Raw genomic sequence first — 24,150 nt, forward strand, 5'->3', positions numbered from 1 at the left:
TAGTTGTTCTAGTTATTATTTAGTTATTAAATTTATAGGCTGGTGTCATGTAATAAAAACTTATTAGAGGGTTGATGTGTTAATGCCAAAATATACTTTTCATTAATCAAAGAAAAAGTTGATTCAGTCTGTTTCACAAATCAATTCCCAAAGCACACCAAACAAACAGTGTGATCATTGCATTAGACCACTGAGGAAAGGAATCCCAAATCCTGTCAAGGTGTTTTTTTTTTTCTTTCTTTCTTTCTTTTCACGTTCAGACGCGTGCTTCCTCTTGACATCTTCTCTCTGCCTCTGATTGGCCAGCCGAAGGCCATGTAACCAATCAGGTCGCGGCTACTGTGGAGGAAGGAATAAATACAAGATGGCTCCTCATATAAAATCAGCCTCCCGGCTTCTCTTTTGCGACCAACAAAATTACGTTTCTTTACTTATTCGCATAAAATACCTTTTTGGGAGAAGTGCCGAGGGTTAAATTGATGACTGCGGTGTTAAAGTGTGACAAGCACTTTTTGTGTGTAAGAAGATATATGAGAAAAACCAGGGCGTCTGTTTTTAGCCTAGTGTGAATCGGTTCCAGTGTCGACACTTTACTTATAGTGTGCGGCGGTATCGGGCCTTTCTCCATATAGCACGCGCAAGCTAAATATTTAGCTAACGCTACACCGGCCAGTTGATTAGCTAATCCGCCCCAGAGCAATTAATGGTGGCTGACCGCTATTCAACACAGCGCCGAAGGACCGTACTGACACTAGGAGAAGGATTTCTTTTTTTTAATTTTTCACTATGGCTGTCTCGAGGTGAGTTCATTTTCTACCTCCCTCTCGTTTATTTTATTTTTTGAAAATAGTTCGAACGAGCAACAGCTAAGCTAATTGCTCGCTATGCTAGCTTGCTAGCTAGTTAGCGTGCTAGCTAGCAGCGTAGCTGTCTTTTAACAGCTAGCCACGATGAGCCAGTACACGGGGCAGACTATAGCTAGTCTTTTTAGCTGGCACTCTGACACAAGGCCACATTTTCATCCCTTTTCGAATGGATATTAGATTATAAGACGTGGTTAAAGGAAAAGCATTTTCTATTGAGGACGTTGTGTTTAAAACTTTGGCAAAATAAAGTTATAAAAGCAGGGCTGCGTCGTGTTTATTGTCGTGTTTTTAAAGTTTATGGAGGCCTCGTAATGTTCGAATGTGATGCTATCTTATGAAATGTGCGTTAGACGTTTTATGTTGGCGTGAATAAGTTAGATGATGCTCATATGATGAAGAGGAAAGTTGTAATCTTGTATGCGTGATTGTTTAACGTGTTAGTTTTGTCCTCGGTTGTTTTGAAGGTAAGATTCAAAACAACCTCTTTTCCACCTTATCGCAAGTGATTAGTCGAGTAAACCTCATGGCAACTTGGTGTGAGCAGGTATAGCTGGGTTTCTTTGGCAGTAATGTCTGTAGGTTATTTCAATAAACGTTTGTTCCGGATGTGTATAATCATGCCTGCATCTCTGTTGGGAGTCCAGTTATTTGGCCAGATCTTGGTAAGTGTAGGCAGGGAAGCTGCATCATTTCGTCTATTTTTATACACAATGAGACCATGGTGCACCTCTAACCAGCCACTTTCTAATGTATCTTAACGTTAAGGTGACACAAATGGTCATTAAGTGTCTGGAAAGTGTTCACTGAATCAGTGAGAGATGCTGAGAAAGCCTTTGGCTGTCATTAAAGTCAAGAAGCTTTTATTGTCATTTCATCCATATATAGCTGTTGCGGTACACAGTGAAATGAGAACATTTCTCCAGGATCAAGGTGCTACATAAAACAAAGACAGGGCTAGGACTTAGTACATTAGTCCTAGATACATAAATTGCAACTGTGCAACCTGGTGCAAACAGTGCAGGACAGACGAGACCGTGATGACCAGTGTAAATACTGTATGTTCAACAATATTGCATGCAGTAATACTATAATGAACACAGTTTCATAGCAGCAGGTCCCTGAGATAATGTAAAGAATTTTGCAAAACAGCAGATGACTGAAATGTTAGTATGTGCAAAAGTAGCATGTAAACAGGTTGATGGATGTATATCGGAAGTATGTATTTGGTGTAGGTCTGTGAATGCAGATCTGCTATGAATGAGCGTCTCGGTAGGAGGAAGGCATGGTTTTTTTTTTTTTTTTGTTTTTTTTTTGTTCCATAAAACCATACAATGTTTTGATATATTCCCCATGAGTACCTTATGTTTGCAAGTATACATATAGTGGTGTTTTTAGATCTAAATAACTGTCTGCTCGAATGTCTGAAAAATGTAACAAATGTAAGGGGGAAAAATATCTTGATCTTCTGTTGTCAAAGTCTCAAGACACCAAGAATACAAGTCTGTAGGCAATCCTTTATTTTCTGTTCAAACTGGTCCGCCTAATGCATATTCATCTACATAACCTTTAAGCATTATCAAAATCACTGAGCACAGAATGAGACTGGGGGGAAAAAGTCATGGAAATGGTGGTAAATCTTTAAATTCTTTTTTTTATCCTCTCTCTCCATCCCCTCCTTCTCCTTATTTTTTTAATGTTATTTTTGTAACCTTCTCTGTGCCACTAATGGATGAAATGACAAGTTTAGATTGTTGAATGCCAAAGTCCATTCATTTCCACTTTTCAGACACAACAATCACATCTGTGTCACTTCAAAGTGGTTTTGTTTACCCCTTCTTTTTAAATAAACATTGTTTTGAAATGTGCTCATGGCCACCCAAGTTTTTTTACACAGTTTGTGTAGCACATGACGTTGATGTTGTTTCCTGTGTCGGCTACAGAATGTCCTTAGATGTAGTGCTTTATTGGAAAGAGATGCATTACTTTGAATGCAGGTGCACTGAAGCAGGAAAAGTGATGTGGTTATTGCAGCCCAGTTTTCACACATTGCATAGATCAGCTGTGGTTGTTCAGTGTTTGTATTTAAAAAAAAAGGCATTTGCACTATGCTGAAGTGCCCTGTTCCGACACTGAAAATTTTTTGAAAGGTCACTGAAGCTAGCTAGTTTGACATGTGGTTTTGTGTTCAGGTTCGCACCTAACAATGTGGTAATGTTTATTTCTAAGCTGGTTTGTTCATTAACACTGAAATAGGAGTGGTGTCTGCTCCATTTAAATGTCTAAATATTACATTCTGTTTACCATTTTAACTCCAAGCATTCTGTGAACTGTCTTTTGGTGATCGGTGCTGTGTGCATCTGTTTTTCTGTATTTTAGGCTTGAGCGTCTTTTCATCTTGTTGGACACTGGCACAACTCCTGTGACGAGGAAAGCTGCTGCTCAACAGCTGGGAGATGTGGTTAAGCTCCATCCACATGAGCTAAATAATCTATTATCAAAGGTTATCTTTTACTTCCTTCTTAACACCCTGCATATTATCTGATGCATTTATTGTGGTATTTTAAATAGAGAACAAAAACATTCTTGTTTGTTTTACTCGCAAACTCCATTTTAGATTTACAGCCATGCAATTCATGAATGGCATTGAATAGATGTGGGGAAACAAGTCTTACTGCTAACCTGAAGGTTATATCAATGGTTGAATTAGCTGTTGTGATGGAGAGCAGTTTGTGTGCATATAACATGAACAGAAATAAACGACACATTGTGCATCATGACTGGAATTAACCCGCTCCCTTTTTTTTAGTGATTTCTTTTTTTTTTTTGTTTTGCTCTCTTTTTTTTACAAGGTTTTAATATATTTGAGGAGTCCCAACTGGGACACACGGATTGCAGCTGGTCAGGCAGTGGAGGCCATAGTGAAAAATATTCCTGAATGGAACCCATCTCCCAAGCCAAAGGAAGGTAAACGTAGCATGCAGTTTTTCTGTGCTGGACACTTCAAAGAGAAGCCAAAATCGTAAAGCAGATAGTGCCAATGCAAATTCACTTTGCAAATGTATGTAAAGCCAGGTATAAAAATGGATGTTAAACTAGATTTAAGAATCATTATAGAGACCTGTGTAATCAATAACAGAGGTGCATGGCCAGGTATTTAATATGTGGCACCAGATGGGATGCATATAACAGATGTGATTGGAAAGGAATGCATTTAGGGGAAATTAGATTTAAGTGTAGGCACAAATTTAGCTGGAAAATTTATGGTGAAAGTTTGTCTCTGAGAGTGAAACTCTAGTGTGAAACAGTGAAAACGAAGTGAGATTACTCGGCTAGTTGAGTCAGCAATATTTGTCAGTATCTTAAAACAAAAGTGACATCATGGATCACATTTTAGAACAGGTTCAAACGTTTTCTTCGGAGTAAGTAAGGAAATGTACATATACATTTTTCAAGCTGCCACTTGTCTAAAAGGTGTGTGTTCTGTCCTGCATAGAGTCTCATGGAGATGACATGTCTCCTGAGGACGGCTCTTCAGACAGGCTCAGTTTCTACAGGTTTGACATTTCCCGTTTGCTCAGACATGGAGCATCACTGCTTGGGTCTGCTGGCGCAGAATTTGAAGTACAGGATGACAAGTCCGGTAGGATATGTATAAACATTTACACAGCTTACAGCTTTTGTTTTGGTGCACACCATGTCATGTTAGCATTTAACTTGTATTTCTTGCGTATTTTGCTCCCAAAAATGGCACAGTGTGAATTTAAAATGATTCCTATTAGTGTGTGCCCTTTTTTCCTTCCTGTGTCAGAAGTAATGTGTTTTTGTAAAGCTTTACAAATGAGATGGCTTCCTTTTGGGTTCTTTTGCATTTTACTGGAGCATAAAATAAACAAATGTCTAGTCTGGAATCTGACGTCACTAGTGCAATTTGTTTGAATTGCCATGCACAGAAATGTTAATCAAAACATTCTACAAATTGCTGTGTGTATCATGTTCTTTGTCTGCTAAACAGCTGAGGTTGACCCCAAGGAACGTCTGGCCCGACAGAGGAAGCTTCTGCAGAAGAAGCTTGGTCTGGATATGGGTGCTGCTATAGGCATGGATACAGAGGACCTGTTTAACGATGAAGACTTGGATTACACCTGTACCTCTAATGTAAATAAATCACAGATGGGCAAGGGGCCTATGTTCCAGAGTTTCCGCAGCCATGCAGTAAGACAGAAATACTACTTTTCATATTTAAATTGAATGCACCTATGCATTAGTGTTAATATAATAACCTTCAATTTTTTTGTACAATTCCTTGACGGTGTAAATCTTTGACCTTCTTTGCTATCATTATTGGTAATTTGTGACCACTTGCATTACTGAATGACAACCAATAAATGTAAAATTTTTACCTTTTGTGAGGGTTAAGGGTTTCTGTACTACTGCCGTTTTACTCCAGTTGTGGATCAATTCTGCAATTGTTTGTTTGGGGGAAAACTCTGGACAACATGTAAACCAAAAAAATCAATAGATGAAAAGTACATACAAGTAAATGGAAGTGTGTGTGTCTATATACATACACACACACACACACACACACACACAAAAACAGCAGTTCATCAACAATTTATTTATTTATTTATTTTTTTCCCCTTTTCTTCTCCTCCTCAAACCATGCAAGGTTGTGTGCTCCCCACTTAACAGCTTGAAATTGGCAGCATCTCATTTTGAATTTAGGGATTTAATGACCAAATTAAAGTTCCTTATTCTTTAACATGCAGACATCTTTGTACATGGTTTATAATTAGATTTTTTTTATTTTTTTGCTTGACCTGTGTCTCTGTTTGACTAGTCAATGTGCATCTCACTGTCCACAGCTCCCCCAACCAACTACCTTCAATTGTCCTGATGTTTGGCAAAAAAAATTGCAACTTGATCAATCGATTTCAACTACATACTTTAAATTACACTGTTTGGGGACTAAAGAAGCTTTGTTAACTGTAGCAATAATCTTGGCATATGTCAAGAACTATTGTTCTATAGTATAGAACAATGCTTTCTTGGTTTTCAGTAGTGGGTAGTAAATGGATGTCTCTCTTTCACAGCCCATGCAGGCAGCAGAGTTTATAGACTCAGAATTCCGACCCGGCATGAGCAATCGTCAGAGGAACAAGGCTAAGAGAATGGCCAAGCTGGTGGCAAAGCAGAGATCTAGAGATTTGGACCCCAATGAAAAAAGGTACTACCATCTATAGTACACTGAAACATTCTTTCTACTTTTTCTACTGAGTTTCCATTTAGAAATATGGATCAAGCAGCTGTTTTTATTGTGTTTTGATTGTCAGCAACGACAGCTTTGAAGGAGAGCCTGAAGAGAAACGGCGGAAAACGACAAACGTAGTCATCGATCAACCAGCAGCTGAGAACAAAGTCTTAATTGATAACATTCCTGACAACTCAAGTTTGTTTGAGGAGGCATGTAAAAAAATTCTTATTTCAGAAAGACACTTGATGCACATGCATATCTCACACAATTACACTCAACAGTTCTTAAAATACAGAAGTGTTCTTCAATACTTGAATACATGCTGGGATTCTGCCTGTAATAACAACTAGCATAAGCCAAACACACCTGATCAAGACTTGGTACTGATCAATTAGATTAGGTGTGTTGAGGGTAGGGAAAATTGGCATCCTCAGAGATTTGTAATATTTAATTTTATTCTGTTCAAAAGACTCAGGAGTGGCCCTTGGAGAGTTTCTGTGAAGAACTTTGTAATGACCTGTTTAATCCATCCTGGGAGGTACTGTAAATACTTAAATATTGTAAAAATCATATAATTGCAGACTTCATGTATGATAGGTTTTTTCTGTTGTCTGATTTTAAGTATATTAATTAACAGGACAACTTGAAACTAGACAATTAATATGGTGTTTTTGAACTGCAGGTGAGGCACGGTGCAGGCACAGGCCTGAGAGAGGTGTTGAAGTGTCATGGTGCTGGAGGAGGGAAGATGGTGGGCAGCACATCAGAACAAGTAAAGGGCTCTCTGTTGTGTGTGTTGGGGTTTACAGATGCTCTGCAATCACATTGTGCTTAAACTAACATTGAAAAATCTCTGGCAACAACTATAACCATAGCAATTTGCATCAGACACTGGTGATGTCTGGTGCATGAAAGTTTGTATAAGTATCTTTGTGTTGTATCACTCGTAAGCTTGAAAGCAGCTCTGAACACCAGCTAACGGCAGACTGCCACTACAGCCATGTGTCTTATTTTATTGTAACAAAATTCTCTGCTATAGCATCAATAGCAGGATTTGTTTTTATTCTTGATCTGAAAAATGAATAGTTTAGCTGCATTGTGAGCTGTGCCTGCAGTTTTTAAATTTTTCATGTTTTTTTTTTTTTTTTTTTTCTAAATATATAAAGTTAGCCCAGCAGCATCAAGACTGGTTGGAGGACTTGGTCATCAGGCTACTGTGTGTCTTTGCTCTGGACCGCTTTGGAGACTTTGTGTCTGATGAGGTACAGCAAACTTTCCACGTCGTTTGGACTTGTTTATCCCCAGTTCCATAACTGGAATTTCTTCCTTTTTTTGTTGCAGCACAAAATTGATTGTCTCTATTTGAATGCCCTATTAGGTTGTTGCACCAGTCAGAGAGACTTGTGCACAGACACTAGGTGTGGCCTTGAGACACATGACTGAATGTGGTGTTACCATGACTGTGGACGTTTTATTGAAGCTGCTTACAGAGGATCAGTGGGAAGTTCGGCACGGAGGACTGTTGGGCATCAAATATGCCCTCGCCATCAGACAGGTAAGGACATATTGTTCTGGCTTTATTACTATTTTCCATAAAAATGTATAGTACATGACACTTAATATAAAGATGTCAATGTTCTTCATTAACCCATAGGATCTGATTTCACAACTGCTTCCTCGAGTACTTCCTGCTGTCACCGAAGGACTCCAGGATCTGGATGATGATGTGCGTGCAGTAGCAGCTGCTGCTCTTATCCCTGTTGTGGATGGACTGGTGCAGCTGCAACCTGCTAAGGTCAGAGAATAAAGGCCTTCACACAAAAAAAACAAAAAAAAATCTCAAATTTATCTCAAATCAATGCTTTTTAACTAAAATGTGCTTTAGATGGTTATACATGCTTGCATTAATGTGCTTTTGTTTGAATGTTGTAGGTTCCTTTTATAGTGAACACACTCTGGGATGCTCTGCTGGAGCTTGATGACCTCACGGCTTCTACAAACAGCATCATGACTTTACTTTCATCCCTGCTCACATACCCTCAGGTCCTTCAGTACAGGTATACCTACACATCCTGTTTTTATAATTATAATTCAAATTTAACTGATAAACATCACCATAGACATCCTGACACAATGTCTTTAAAGTCTCAGTGTATTAAAAGTATTAGTCACCCTGAAATAATTATAATTAGCTTGGTTTGTAATTGTACAAAAAGTCAAACAGTTAAGTTTAAGCAGATAGAAGTTTAAAATTGTTTAGCCCTGTTCTGTCTAACAAACACTCCTCATCACATGCAGCATGCAGCAGTCACTGACCATTTTGGTTCCTCGGGTTTGGCCGTTTCTTAGACACACCATCGCTTCTGTTCGTCGTGCTGCTTTAGAGACCCTTTTCACGCTGCTATCCAAGGCTGATCAGGTATGATACTCAGTGGAACATGTATAATGTAGATTCAAAGAGACTAATAAACTGTTTCAAGAGATGTATTAAATGGCAATTTGGATATGCAGGGTTTAGGTTTAGAAGTTCACTATAGTAGCAATCTGCACATACCCACCCTGTATGTCATATCTCAGCAAATTCCACTTTTACAACTTGTTTCACCAGTTCTGTTATATAAGTGAAGATTTTTTTAGTGTTAATTTCTAGTTCGATTGCTTCCTCCAGAACTGTGCCATGTGGCTGAACCCCATTCTGCAAGACATGCTGAGGCATATTTTTCAGTCTTGCATTCTTGAGAGTAACCAGGAAATTCTTGATCTCATCCAAAAGGTGTGTAAAGTGCACCCACACTTGATTTTGGTAATGGGGTATTTGTACTTAAATTTATACTTAATTACTGTATCACATGTCAAGGTGTGGGGAGAGCTGATACGGCAGGCTCCTCAGCAGTATGTGGTAGCAGCAAGCTGTCCATGGATGGGTGCCTGGCTCTGTTTGATGATGCAAGCACCTCACATTCCCATTGACCTCAACATGCTATTGGAGGTCAAGGCTCGTTCCAAGGTGAGTTCAAGGCTCGTCCGATTTGACCTGATTTGTATCTTAATGACGCCTAACCAGCATCAAACGTATCGTTTGGGGCTATGAAATGGTATGACAAACATTTGACACCAGCAGCGAGATTATGATGTAATGGGAACGTAGAAGTCAGTGTACTATCTCAAAACTGAACGAGCTGCAGCAGTATTTTGATATGTACTAGTGTGCTCTAATGGCCTTTTCCTAATCAGCCAGTCATGTGGCAGCTGAGCAATATAAAATCATACATATACTGGAAAGAGCTTTTCAGATGAAAATGTTTAGACTGGATTGAGCTTCCATGAGGATATAGTAATACAGATTATCACTTTACAACCGAGCCGAAAAGCTTCTCAAAACAAGGGGTTTCAACCCATAGAACTGTCTCTCACGGAGTATGTAAACTCCTAAGAATTTCACATAGAAAAGTCTCTGATCAGTGGTTTCTGTAATGCCAGTCCATCTGGTTCCAACAACCGTGAATAACACTTGTTGTTCATTCTGATGTTTGAAGTGACCTTTAACTGAAGCACTTAACTTGTATCTGCATTATTTATTTTTATTTATTTTTGCTTTGTGCTGATGCCATGTGATTTTTATTAACTGCATAAATGAGCAGATGTACAGGTGTTGCTATTATAGTGACTGCTGGGAAGAGCGTGCTGTGGAAATATTCTGAAATGAATTTGTGCAGAAAAGTGCATGCCTGGTTTCTTTTAATTAGACGCTGCACAGAACCAGCGTGCAGCGCCTTTTTAATTTTGTTCTGATTGTGTTTTTTAATATTTGGTTTAAGGAGAAGGCGAGTGGGAAGTCTCGACAGGGAGGACCGCAGACAAAGGAAACTGTGCAAGAGTACATCGGGGGATCCGACACGGTCACTGAGGACTCTGCCTTGAGAGACTATGTAGTGACTCGAGCCCGGCTCATGGCTGCCAAGTGTGTGCTTTACCTTTTCTTTTTATCCTTTATATGATTAAGACCGTCTATGGTGTAGAATGGCAGATTTTGCTTCAATGCCGCAATGATCTGTTTCAGATTGCTGGGGGCTCTGTGCAGCTGTATCTGTGACCCTCAGTTAAACAGCTCAACTCAAGAGGTTCGGCCAGCAGAGTCATTAGCTCAGCTTCTTCTCTTTCACCTCAACTCTAAATCAGCTCTGCAGCGCATTGCTGTATCCATGGTGCTGTGTGAGTGGGCAACCTTACAGAAGGTAAGCAGCAGTATGTGACCTGTTCTCTCCATGATTGGTAATGATTTTTAATGTATTGATTCTTCTAGAATTTTCTGACATTCAGAAAACTGTGCCTGGATAAGATGTCATTTTATTTTAGTCTCCTTTCAAAGGCTTAATGCTTTGTTTGCTAAAGTTGAATTGCTTAAACAAAATTAATAAACTGCCAAGTCCTCATGTTCTGTAAGTGTTATTTATTTTCCAGGCAAAAATATGAAGAATTGTTAGCTTTTTCATTTTAAGGTAGACATTTCAGCCACCAGTATTTAGCTTTCATCACAATCCATTCATCTTTTAATGATATAAAGATGTATGTTTGAACCATTTTTTTCCTCCATTTCTCTGTAGGAGTGTGATGTGGTGTCCAATGTAGTCCAGCCTCGTCTGTTAGCCATCCTGTCTGAACATTTGTATTATGACGAAATTGCCATCCCCTTCACACGCATGCAGAACGAATGCAAGCAGCTCATTGCACTCCTTGCTGATGCTCATATCGACGTGAGGGAGAAAATCAACTGCAGTGTCTTCACAATTGATCAGGCCAATGAGCTGGTTAGTGCCTGCAAGAAAGCTAGTGGCAGTACTGTCTGTATAAACCTGGTCACTTTTGCATTTAATTGATTAATCTTATTATAATGCCTACATGATGGTCCTTCGTTGCAAAAGACAAATATTTGATTTGCATGCATCAGAGATTAGAAATTATTCTGACACAATACTATAGTTTCTATTATAATACTATAATGCTATTTCTTATGGTAATGTACCAATGTGTTATCATAATTTTCCTTACTGTCCATGTGCTCTGCTTAATCATTCATGCCAATCTTAAGTCCATGAGATCTGCAAAACTTTACTGCTGTCAAAATGCAAGTTTGCAGTGTTTGTTGAACTTGAACAAAAGTGTGTCAAAACCAATATTGTCTTGGGTGTACTGCTATCAGTGTCTTGTATCCTGTGAATGTGGGCATTAAATAACAGGCTCTTGTTTCTACTTTGTAAATCTAATTTCCTATTACTGGTGGTTCTGGGGGCTTTAGTTTGTTTAATTGAAATCTTGACAACCATCATTGAATGGCTAGCTACAGAAAGCCTGTGTACTTCAATGCGGTCATTCACTCTCTTTTTAGATTCATGTTTGTACTGATCCATGAATAGAGATAAAATTACATACAAATATAATGCTCATGACAGTTTGTCTTACACAACTTTTTTGTGACCCCTCACCTTTTCTTTCTTTCTTTTCTTTTTTTAAAAAAAAAAAAAAAAAACACTTATCAGGTGACCAGCATCTTCTCTGAGGCCACAGCCTCTTTGAACCTGAAGTCTCGGCAGCTGCAGTCATTGGACAGTAAGCGGCAGCAAGCATGTTCTACAGTGTCTGAGACCAGTGCGGAGTGGCAACAGATGCATATACGCGTGCATACTTTTGCAGCCTGTGCTGTGGTAGGCCTGGCAGCACTGCCTGAGAAACTCAACCCAGTGGTGCGCCCCCTTATGGATGCCGTAAAGAAAGAGGAGAACACACTGGTACAGGGATATGCAGCCTCCAGCATAGCCCGCCTGCTCCAGCTTTGCACAGGCCGCACACCCTGCCCCAATTCAAAGATCATTAAAAACTTGTGCGGCTCAGTGTGTGTGGACCCCATGCTCACGCCCAATGCAGAGTGCCCTGTTCCACCACACACACCTCCAACACAAGATGGCTGCAAAGGTGAGAACACTTAAGTTCTGTAAATATTGTCTGTTTTTACATATCTTTAGTTCCACTGTCTTTAAACTGTTATGCTGAAAAATCCAAACAAAAATAGTGTTCCAGAATAATGCTAACTTTGATAATAGTGGATTGTGATTTCCTCTAATGTAATGAAATGTAATATTCACTTTATGGTTTGGCTTCATGTCTAGCTATATTGAGACACAGTAATTTGAATGCAGTTTTTTGTGCTCTCTTGTAGCCAATGTGTCTGAGAAGGACGGCATGCACCACATGGTAAATAAAACAAAAGGCATCATCACTCTTTATCGACATCAGAGAGCAGCTTTTGCCATCACTAGCAAGAGAGGACCTGCTCCCAAACTTCCAAAAACCTCACCCAATGACCTTCCCCCAGGCAGCTCCATCTCCACAGAAACTGATGAGGTTGGGGATTTTTAACACCTATGCTCTAATTGTGCTAAACTGGTTACTAGAATTCATGCTGGTTAAGGGTTGTAAGTTGGTAATATATGTTTAATATAAATCTTGGTTACATTCTTAGAGTAAGAAACCAGTCCTCATCCAGAGGAGAGGTGCAGAGTTCTCACTGATGACTATTGCTAGGCATTTTGGGCCTGGCCTCATCAAGTCTTTGGACTGTCTCTGGGAGGCTATGATTGGGCCACTGAAAGCTCTGGTGGAAATGCTGGGTTTTGGTAAGCTGTTATTTGGTAAATATTAACATGCCTATGCATACCAGCTCAGGCTTTCACAAAATAACTTGACAATAAAAGTGACTCGACTTGACTAAATATACTGTATTGTAGATTCCAGGCAGCTCTTGGAGAAGGGTGACTTGGTAGCTCAGGAGCTGGTAAACTCTCTACAGGTGTTGGAAGTCACCACAGGAGCCATGGCTCAGGAGCTCATATCTTTGGTAGGAAATATGCACTTGAACACCCACAAATCTGTTTACACTAGATTAAATAAAACAATTATTTACACTATGGTTTATTTTTCCTGGTTGAAATGTCAGTTTTCTATTTTTTTTTTCCTCCAGTTGTTGGAGCAGCTGCCTCTGCTGTGTGCATGTCTCCAGCACCCGTACACAGCTGTGCGTCACATGGCTGCTCGCTGTGTTGGTGTGTTTAGTAAAATCGCCACTATGGAAACCATGAGCTGCTTCTTGGAGAAGGTGCTGCCATGGTTAGGGGCTATAGATGACAGCACCAAACAGGAGGGAGCCATTGAGGCAATGGCTTGTATCCTTCACACTAAATTGCAAGTGTAGTATATTTGTGTGCGTTTCATAATGATGATTAAGATATTTCAGATGATTTTGTAGTACTATGCACATTATTTACAGACAAAACTCTTCATGCAAGTCGGAAGCAGTAATCTTTGCGTTTCCTCATAACATGCATATAAATGGTGTTAGTCCTTCACTATAGCTCTCAGGTGTGATGGAGCAGCTGGATGTGGACATTGTACCCTACATTGTGCTGCTGGTGGTGCCTGTGCTGGGCCGCATGAGCGATCCTAGTGAGAGCGTGCGCTTCATGGCCACCCAGTGTTTCGCCACTCTCATACGCCTGCTGCCCTTGGAGGTGTGTACTCCTTATTCCATTTACCCATCTCAGGGATAGGTGGGTTTTGTAAAGTAACACAGCACATCCCTCATTCTTATTGTCTCTATTCAGTAGTCTAAGGTTGCTGTTGCACCTAGTAGTCTGTTGTTTACCACGTCTGAATTAAAGCAAAACTGACACGTATGAACACAACGCTGCATATGTAAAAGAACACACAATTAATATTCCAAACGGAAAACGTTCTGGGTCTATGTCTTTTACTGAAATGTCTAATTATTCCAGAGCTGAAAAGTGCCATTGCTAGTGTTTGTTGTTTTTAATGTTGTCTATTACTTGTATCACACCTGCACCATGGTGTTTCTGGGTCGCTGCTTTTCTTAATGTCTAAAAGTAATGACAGAATCTAGCATTTGTTAGCAAAGCATAACTATCTGTGCATACAAAGCTCAAATATGTGCCATGTTGAAATTTCTGCTTAGAATATATAAATTATTTACATTCAAATCCAAATACATGCATGGAAATATGGCTTGGTAACGCTGATCATGTGTAAATGAGCAGTGGGTAATGCAGATAATGATGGTAGTCATTTCTTTGTATATTTCTTTCCATGCAAAAACAAGTATGCACATGTTCTTATTGATGGTGCCATTTACAGGCTGGCATCCCCAACCCACCCACCATGTCAGATGATCTCATTCGTCAGAAGGCCAGAGAGCGTCACTTTCTGGAACAGCTATTAGATAGCAGAAAGCTGGAGAATTACAAGATCCCTGTACCTATTAAGGCAGAACTCAGGAAATATCAGCAGGTAGGTGGATGTGCCCTTTAAAGTATAAATGTGTGCTTGTTTACACATAAATATTTTAATTAAAATGTGTCATGATCGCTTGTAACAGATCCTAGACCTTTTTAGGCGTGTAATCGGTGACTATGCCTGATGTGTGGTGTTGATAATGGTGCCTCTGCTGCATGCATTTGCATAGTAAACAAGTTTACTAAGAGCTCTCCACTGCTATGCAACTCTCTAAGTGCTGTGTGCAGTATGGCCCCTCTCTGCTCTTTCTGCATTTCAATGAATCCAATGGCAAATCCGCACTTTATACCCTCTCTGTCCCCACTGTCAATATTACAAATGGATTTTGCCTTTAAATTAAAGAGTGCCAGAGGGTATGTGCTGTTGACAAATTACATTTATAACCTACACAATGTAAGCTGGAAAATGGAGTGGCCGTCTTTGCTTTTCGCACTAAATTGAAACCAAATCTAAAGCCATGTATGTTTTGAGCACTCTCTCTCGCGTGCTCTCTCTCACACACAATGCTTTTTCTCCAGCATAATACAGGAAAGCTTGAAAAAAAGTGCTCTGCCATACACGGACATGTACACATATGGGTAAAATGTGAATTTAGAGAACACGCTATGTTGGTTAAAACAGCTCATGACTGGAGGCTCCTTATGTCAGGTTTTTCCTCAAGGTAATTCAAATTTAGTTTCAGGTTAGTTTGCAGTACTGATGGTACCACTATCTGTTAGAAGTAAAGTAATATGTTGTCTGTTGCTTGCTTGTGCTGTTTTAAAAAAATGTCTGTCTCTGCACTAGGATGGAGTGAACTGGTTGTCATTTTTGAATAAGTACAAACTCCATGGAATCCTGTGTGATGACATGGGTTTGGGTAAAACCCTTCAGTCCATCTGCATCCTTGCTGGAGACCACTACCTCAGGTACTCGTCACTGCTTTTTCATCATTACAAGCCATTAGGGATTGTCCTTTTATATAATGCAAATGAGTCCTTTGAAAAACAGAAAATTGTGTTCCTAAGCAAAGAAAATCAACAGCAGGCCAAACATTAATCTTTAATTTTCCTTTTTGGCTTTAAGCTGTCATGTTTCCAAAAAAAAAAAAAAAAGCCTAATTTTTAATGTTTGTGTATTTTATGCAGATCACAGGAGTATGCAAGGACCAAGGCTGCAGACTGTTGTCCTCTACCGTCTATAGTTGTATGCCCCCCTACTCTTACAGGACACTGGGTGGATGAGGTGGGCAAGTTCTGCAGTAAGGAGTACTTAAACCCCCTGCACTATACAGGTCCCCCTACAGAGAGAGCACGGTATGATTCTTCATCAATTCGTTTTTGTCATTCATGCAATTCCAACAGGACTGTTTTGGTCCTTTGTTAGCCATTCTCACAACAGTGGATAGTTAAATCTCATTTCATGGTTTTACAGATTACAGCACCAAGTGAAAAAGCACAACCTTGTGGTGGCGTCATACGATGTAGTGAGGAACGACATTGACTTTTTTAGGTAAACGTCTCTGCTTGCTGTATACGTTTCAAATAATCTCATTTCCTGCCCTTTAACTACTTTTCTCACTCCAATAGGAATATCAAATTTAATTACTGTATCCTCGATGAGGGTCACGTTATTAAAAATGGGAAGACCAAACTATCCAAAGCTATGAAGCAGCTTTCTGCCAACTACAGAGTTATCCTCTCAGGAACGCCCATTCAGGTGAGTTTTAAACTCCTAACTCTTCGTTCTGTGCAAAAAATTTACCTGAAAATATGATTGTTTCTAAAAAGTAGTTCTTGGTTTTTTTTTCTTTCTTTAATAATCACATTTTCTATCTCTTTACCTACAAGGTTAAAATGCTTATACAGACAATGTATAAATTGACCATATCCAAAATCCTTGCTGCCACATTTATTTCTCCCAAATCCTCTTAAAAGTATGTGCATGTGAACTTGTGAAGTACATGTGCATGTGAAGTACATGAACTTCTAAGGAACCATTCCGAATTTCTGTATACAGTAGAGTACAACTAAAATCAATGGCATTTAAAATACTTACTTGTTATACTTGGATGTTAGAATCTTAAGTGACCTGATGCACCAATATAGGCAGAATTTCCTTCTGTTTGTAGCTTGGTATGACCCCTATGTTTTTTGCAAAGATCATGCTACACAAATGGATATAGCAGCATTTTCTCATTTTATGAATATCAAAACTAATGTGGAGCATCCTGTGATTTGATTTATAGCTGGCACTATTGTAAGAGTTGGGCTTACAGAAAATCAGCACCTTCACACAAACAATTTTTGAGTCTCCAACGGTACTGCAGTGTAAAAAGTTTAATTATATGAACGTTAATATTTCTTAATTAAAGGGTGCATGTTAATTCGGGGTTGGAGGTGCTGTGTTCTCCTGCTGATTGAGTGCTAAAACCTTTTGAGTATTTCCATGCCAGTTTCAGGTTTTCTAAATGCTGATTGTCTCTGTTTTTAATGTATGAAGTCTAATGAAGAGAAATAAATTCTGAGTGTGGTGACTTTTTTTTTTTTTTTAACCTGTCACCAGGGTTTAATGCACATTTTGTTGTGGAGGATGAAAACAATAATGGGTTTTTAATTATGTTTTTCTGGTACTATAAATTCTACAGAAGGATTCCTGGATGAGTTCTGAAATAAGAAGAAAAACTCTAACACTTCTGTCATCCTTTCTCCTTCTTAGAATAATGTCTTGGAGCTGTGGTCTCTTTTTGACTTCCTGATGCCAGGCTTTTTGGGTACAGAGCGCCAGTTTGCTGCCCGGTATGGGAAGCCCATCCTTGCTAGTCGAGACGCCAAGAGCTCGTCCCGTGAACAGGAAGCAGGTAAGATTCTACATAAATCCATATTTTTAATGGTGTATTATGCACCTTCATAAGACTCTATCTTAGGATTGCTATTCTATAGTCTTTGTTGTGTTAGGGTGATGGTCGGAGTCTTTGGTAGTTTTTAACTGTGTGAAGTGGTGGATGTTTAGGGTCTTTCCTTAAATGATTGAGTCCCTAGTACACAGGATCTAATTTGTTGAGCGCATTGTTGCAAAGATGATGTTACAGAGTGCTCTCAGTTTATGCATCCTTCTTTTATTGTGTTGTAACAGTATAAATAGTGTTACAGAGTAGTAGTGTATTGTGACTGAAGAGTGTCTCTTAGGGGTTTTGGCTATGGAGGCTCTGCATCGGCAGGTGCTACCCTTTCTGCTGAGGAGGATGAAGGAAGATGTACTCCAAGATCTACCACCCAAGATTATACAAGATTACTACTGCAACCTGAGTCCACTACAGGTACTGTCACTTACATGTCAATGTGTGAATATATAAAAATGTAAGTGTTGGCAACTGCAAAGATTAAAGAAAAATATTTATTGTGGTTATTATTGATAACAAATGTCCACTTAATAATTTTTTAGTAATCGCTCTCTATGTGAATGTGCACACAGGTTCAGTTGTATGAGGACTTTGCCAAATCTCGGGCAAAGGTGAATGTGGACGATGTACTCTCCACCTCAGCTCAAGAGGATGAGGACAAACCCAAGCTGAAGGCCACTGGACATGTGTTCCAGGTGAGAAATCAATGGAAGTCATTTTTGGTCACAGGACAAAAAAAGTAGTTTAGCTTTTTCAGACTGTATGTAATGCATAAAACATTCCAGTTAAGTAACGGTGCTTTCGTGTGACCGATCCATGATTCATTCAGTTAGCCTGTACATTATACGTATATAGAAATACCTAATAATTTAACTAAGGATTTGAGCACTTTTGTCTGAATTATGATATTGACACGGTGTATATTGTGTAGGCACTACAGTACCTGAGAAAACTGTGTAACCACCCAGCGCTGGTTCTGACACCTCAGCATCCTGAGCACAAGCGCATTACTGAGCAGCTCGCGTCCCAGAATTCCAGCCTTCGGGACATCCAGCATGCACCAAAACTCTCTGCGCTTAAACAGGTAGATGCACTGATATCCAAAAGAAATTCCAGTGGAATAAGCTGAAAAAGAAGACTTGTGCATTGTGCTGAAATTAGTTAAAAGGAATTCTTTTGAACTTGTTCGTGTTCTTCCATGTCAGAATGCCACCACAGAATGCAACAGCTGTTGAAACCTGACAGACAGTTTGCCTGTAGAATCTATAAATGTCCTGGGTTTTCACTTGCAGCTTTACTGCTTGCTTGTCATGGGTTGTGTGGAGTTAATCGTTTAGATATTGCGTTTTACAGAGATGAAACGTGACTAACTTTGTGTAAACTGGAGTACTAACGTTTGAATTGTAGCACTTGCACTGATTAACATGCCATTTCATCATGTAGTTACTGTTGGACTGTGGTCTGGGCTCATCTGGCTCCTCGGACGTCAGTACAGAGGCTGTGGTGGCTCAGCACCGTGTGCTAATCTTCTGCCAGCTGAAGAGCATGTTGGACATGGTGGAGCATGACCTGCTGAAGCCTCAGCTGCCAACAGTTACCTATCTGCGCCTAGACGGCAGTGTGCCTGCAGGCCTGCGCCATTCCATTGTCTCCAGGTGATAATAGACTTGAATACAAGCTCACACATGTAATCCAATGGGTTTTCCTAGTACAGGAGAATTAGGCTTGATTTTACATTTTTTAAACTAGCAAAAATCAATGTAAATTTATCATGTTCAAGCTGGTCACCGAGGCAAAATCCCAGATGGTCTCCTATTCTCAATATGTTCTCACTACAGGGGGAGTAAACTAACAGCATTGTTAAACCAACAGTGAATCACAGATGGCATTTTATTGGGCATAAAAAGCAGTCACACAAACCTAGTTTCTCAAATGCCTGTTAAATTGTTAATTTTGAAAGAAATCATTTTTCATACCTAATTAGAAATTGTATGGTAGAAAAGGTTGGCATTAAATTCAGGGTTCCCACGCGTCCTGGAAATCCTGGAAAATTTATGACCAATGTTCCAGTCCTGGAAAACACATGGAAAATGAAAGAAAACACAAATTGTCCTGGAAAAAATCTTGTTGTCCTGGAAAATGATTATTTTTAAATAGTGATGCTCCGATTGATCGGCCACCGATCATGATCGGCCGATATTGACTAAAAATAGCTAGATCGGTGAACCCCAAAAGCGCTGATCAAAAAAGCCGATCACGTGACGTAAATTACTCGCGCGACTTTTTCACACGTGCATGCACGCGCACAGGTAAACAACAGCAGAGCGGCGCTTACCAGTGGCAACATGAGTTCTCCCGTCTGGAAGTTTTTCAAAGTGTCCGACAAAGACGTAAAGTTAGCCGTTTGCAATGTATGTCGTGATGAAATCCGTCGAGGTGGAAGCAAGCAACGGCATTTTAATACCAATAACATGATTAGGCATCTTAGAACACGCCATACAAATGAATATGCAGAGTATGAGAAACTAAACCAGCCGAAGCCAACAACATCCCCATCCCTCAACCAGCCGACTGTGAGTGATGCATTTAAACTAGTAGTGATGTGAGTGTGAGTGAGTGCCTTTTATGATTGAGACCTGAAGGATTTTGTACTCTGTATTAGTAGGCCAAGGCGAAACATTTTGTGGCCAATTGTTTAATTTTAATATATTAAAAATTTTATTTACATTTTACAAGTAGCCTGGGCCTATGTAACCTCATACCATCCCAAGTTCATCTGGTTGGTAACTACCTGCTTGGCCTCCTTGTTTCTCTGCCTTGTTATTTAGAAAGGATGGCATTGGCTTACAGTAGCTTTCATTATTTTATTTTTTGGATCTGATGTAGTTGGTTCCTCAACTACATCAGACGTTCATAATAATAACCGAAAAAAAACACTTGCCATAGTTTTGTCCTTTGTGGCAGTAGCCAGTTTTGGTGTAACAAGTTTTACATTTTGCTGCCAATTATAAAATGTAATCATTGTATTAAGAGGCGACATCCTATTAAGCTGATCTGATGTGTGTTGGTCTGCCTGACCCCTCTTTGTTTGGAATAATTTTAAGTTACTCTGCCTTATTTGGGAAAGATGGCCTACAGTAGCTTTAAGTTCTCATTTTTTAAAATAAACACTTGTTGTTTCTTCAAGATCTTGACTGTAGCCTATTTCTACAGTTTTTTTCTCAATACAGTTAATTTAGAGTTAATTTCATTTCTAAAAATGGTGCTCTGCTAGATTATAGATAAAAGATTCCCATTCCTCTGCCATTCTGTGATCGGCAGTGATCGGCAATCGGCAGATCATGATCTTGGTGATCGGTGATCGACCCCAAAAATGCTGATCGGAGCATCTCTATTTTTAAATGTTCTTGATCATTTAAAGAACAGTTTACAACTGGTCGAAACAATTAGTAACAGAAAGCGCTCTGTTCAGGGATGCTGAGTTTTGACGGGTTTTTTGTTATGCTGTTTAATCTTGCTGTGACTGATGACGCTGGCGGTTTCAGGTGCTAGGAATGGTTTAAGTGCTCGAATGTTTTCAGCAAATGGTGACGGGTAAGCAGGTTATATCAACCTTGTTAATCTGAATATCATGTGCAAGGGGAATGCACAGCAAACTAAAGCATGCATGACGGCATTGGCCTGAGAAAGGAAAGGGTATTAATATGTGCGGTCTTTTTATTTTATAAATGTTGAAATTTCATTCACATGACAAATTGTCTTTAAAAGTATAGTTAAGTAATAGCCATAAAGTGTACGTTGTTTTTAAGACTTCTGGAGAGAAGAAAATATTACTTTAGGCCGTGAATCTGTGATCCTTGTCTTTTTTGCTAAATTTGAAATGTCCTGGAAAATGATCTCTGAAAAAGAGTCGGAACCCTGAAATTCCATTTATTCTTTTTATACCATTTTATAAATAAAGTGGGCCAAAGATTTTTAGATCAAGGTGGCAAACCATAGAACAAGGGCTCTTTCTTAAAGGATTTAAATGTTGAATTAAAACATAAATATCATTGCTTTTGATAAACTATGGTTCTGGCTGAATCTGTTTCTGCCTCTCACATTTGCCTTTAACTTTCTGTCCTGCAGGTTCAACAATGACCCGTCAATAGATGTGCTGCTGTTGACCACTCATGTGGGTGGTCTTGGCTTGAACCTCACAGGAGCCGATACCGTGGTGTTTGTGGAACATGACTGGAACCCAATGAGAGACCTACAGGCTATGGATCGTGCTCACCGAATAGGACAGGCAAGTTTGTGTTTGGTACAGTTGTTTACAAAAGACTTGGCATTGCACTAGGGTAGAAAAAATAGTCTGGTCTTGTCTGGGTTTCAGAAACGTGTGGTGAATGTGTATCGTCTGATCACTCGTGGCACTTTGGAGGAGAAGATCATGGGTCTGCAAAAGTTTAAGATGAGCATAGCAAACACTGTTATCAGCCAAGAGAATGCCAGCCTCCAAAGTATGGGCACAGACCAGCTGTTGAACCTTTTTACCTTGGACAAGGTAAGTGTGCCTCATGCCCTTCTGTTTTTAAAAAGTCCACTGTATAAAAGCTGCACAATATACAATTTATTTATTTATTAAAAAGGTTAAAACTACTATCCTTATCCAGTGTCTGTTTCATTAGTGCATGTACTATGAATACCTTCAGTATAAAATCTGTTGGAGAGGCATTAGAGCATGAAAAAACAGACAAGAGTGTGGGTTTTTTTTTTTTTTTGTGCGCGCGTGCTTAAGTATTTCAGGAAAAGGGAGTTAGATAGTAGTTTGAGGACATCTAGGGGAACCTATGTGGCAGAATAGTGAAGAGTCTTGATGTTTACCTTCCCTGAAGTGTGGAGTGTGAATACTATAATTTTTCACATTCAGTTCATAGTGAACTAATCACATGTAGCTATCTCTGTTGGGCACACTGAGATAGACATCCTACTGATGTCAGTGTGGGCACAAATAAGTCCTCATGTTTTATACAGTAGGACTTTGAGTGGTTGCCTCTGTGGGGGTGGGAGAGACCATTTAACACTGGTGCTTGTCTATACACAATAGTAAGATTTATACCCCTGCCCATATGTATATGCAAATGGATAAAACTCAAACAGGGCAAGGATTCTTTGGGACTAGACGTCGTGTCATAGTAGGGCTTTGATAATGCATTAAACAAATCAAAAATCTTTTCTCCTTTCAGATTTCTATTGAGGTGTCAATAAAGTGTCACCTCAGATTTCTATTGAGGTGTCATTTTTACCTTGTGATTTTTCTGTGTTTACTGCCAGAAGACCCTAAAAATGGACTCTCCTCACAATATTACATTCAAAGTTGATTGAGTTTGAAGACCTTTTAATTGAAACATGCCATGCATTCTTTAATACTGCCCGACACACATGCAGTCACATACTAGCCGATTGTCTGGTTTGCAAACTGTAAGATTTGCTTTTCCCATAAAAATGAAGTGTGTTCTGTCTAATGTGTAACTTGTGTTTATAGGACAATAAAGCTGAGAAGATCGATGCAGCGTCCTCATCCTCAGGAAAAAACAGTATGAAGTCTGTACTGGATGGCCTGGGGGAGTTGTGGGACCAGCAGCAGTACGAAGCCGAGTACGACCTGGATAATTTCATGCTCTCGCTGCACTAACTGAGCACACCCTACTTACACAGCCTCCACCAACCTTCCTCTTATGATTGACCACTTTTATTTGTTACAGACACTGTGTCATCTTGACCCCAAAAGGGTGTAACAATGTCTGGATAAAACATTTGGCCCTATTTCCTTAGAAAATTTGTACGAACACGTCAGCCTGGATTTCACTTTGCAGTTGAAGAACTCGCACTCCATACACACACTCCTACCCCACACTGCCAAGCTGAGGAGGAACGCACTGGGATTAACTTTTTCACTCAGACTTGGTCCACTGCTTTTATTCTCACACATTCTGTGGGATCTCCCTTGTATTGATCAAAAACAGTATCATGGACTAGTCCTGCACTTATACAGTCTTAAAGCTTACCTCAAGTCAAATCACCTATCAGTATTGGATCTTAATAGGCATTTAATCCAATATACAAAACATAGGATTTTGTATATATATTGTTTATTTTTGTAGACTTGGGACAGCCATCTTGACCAAAAGGCTTCTGTAGCCTTGTATCTAGAACACCAGGGGACACTATAGACACTTAGACAGAAGAAAAATATAACTGGAATGAAAAATGCTAATTTTCCTTTCCACTAGAGGGTGGTAGATTTTCTCTGAAGCCTGCCAGCCCCTCATCCACCTCTGTAGTTCAGATTAGAACATGACCCGCAGCCTTTCATGACTCTCTCACACCCAGAGAAAATGTGAAATATCTGGCATGTGCAAGGGCACGGTGCTGACTTGAATCATAGGTACTGTTCACCTGGCAGATATAGGATGCTCACGGAACCTTGTCGGATAGTTTTAAAAAGGAAAAGTGAAAAAAGGACTTGTAAATATTTCTGTAATTTGCCTTCTTTGATTAAGCCAGTAGAATTTTAATAAATTCTAATGAGCTTTCTTTGATGCCTGTCTGTTCTTTAAAAATGTTGAATGTCGATTTCCTTTTTGTTCATTAGTTAAAATGGTGTGTAGAGTATACTTGCATTTACTACACTCATTTTCATTATACTGCAATTCCACACTTTAGACATTTATTTCCTGGTTAGTAACAATTTACTATTAAAATAAGCTATGATTATTTCTCCTGATTTAAGTGTATTGAACACA

The 24,150-nt window shown here is 39.4% G+C and overlaps 1 protein-coding gene across 1 annotated transcript; it reads left to right on the plus strand.

Moving 5' to 3' along the window:
• Positions 1 to 332: 332 nt before the first annotated feature.
• On the plus strand, positions 333 to 23,946 carry btaf1 (BTAF1 RNA polymerase II, B-TFIID transcription factor-associated). Its single transcript, XM_060872772.1, has 38 exons — positions 333 to 800; positions 3,243 to 3,366; positions 3,716 to 3,830; positions 4,360 to 4,506; positions 4,879 to 5,078; positions 5,960 to 6,093; positions 6,200 to 6,329; positions 6,590 to 6,658; positions 6,803 to 6,892; positions 7,287 to 7,382; positions 7,499 to 7,675; positions 7,775 to 7,915; positions 8,053 to 8,177; positions 8,419 to 8,539; positions 8,789 to 8,893; positions 8,978 to 9,127; positions 9,939 to 10,081; positions 10,181 to 10,355; positions 10,725 to 10,928; positions 11,658 to 12,090; positions 12,335 to 12,519; positions 12,638 to 12,791; positions 12,903 to 13,012; positions 13,136 to 13,337; positions 13,534 to 13,682; positions 14,323 to 14,475; positions 15,268 to 15,389; positions 15,609 to 15,776; positions 15,895 to 15,972; positions 16,050 to 16,179; positions 17,179 to 17,320; positions 17,649 to 17,779; positions 17,935 to 18,057; positions 18,294 to 18,446; positions 18,806 to 19,017; positions 21,491 to 21,650; positions 21,738 to 21,908; positions 22,890 to 23,946. The coding sequence occupies exons 1-38, from the start codon at positions 787 to 789 to the stop codon at positions 23,037 to 23,039; spliced, it is 5,586 nt and encodes a 1,861-aa protein (XP_060728755.1). The 5' UTR covers positions 333 to 786; the 3' UTR covers positions 23,040 to 23,946.
• The last annotated feature ends 204 nt before the right edge of the window (positions 23,947 to 24,150 follow it).

This window comes from Tachysurus vachellii, chromosome 6 (genome assembly GCF_030014155.1).
Source record: "Tachysurus vachellii isolate PV-2020 chromosome 6, HZAU_Pvac_v1, whole genome shotgun sequence".
Taxonomy (NCBI): Eukaryota; Metazoa; Chordata; class Actinopteri; order Siluriformes; family Bagridae; genus Tachysurus; species Tachysurus vachellii.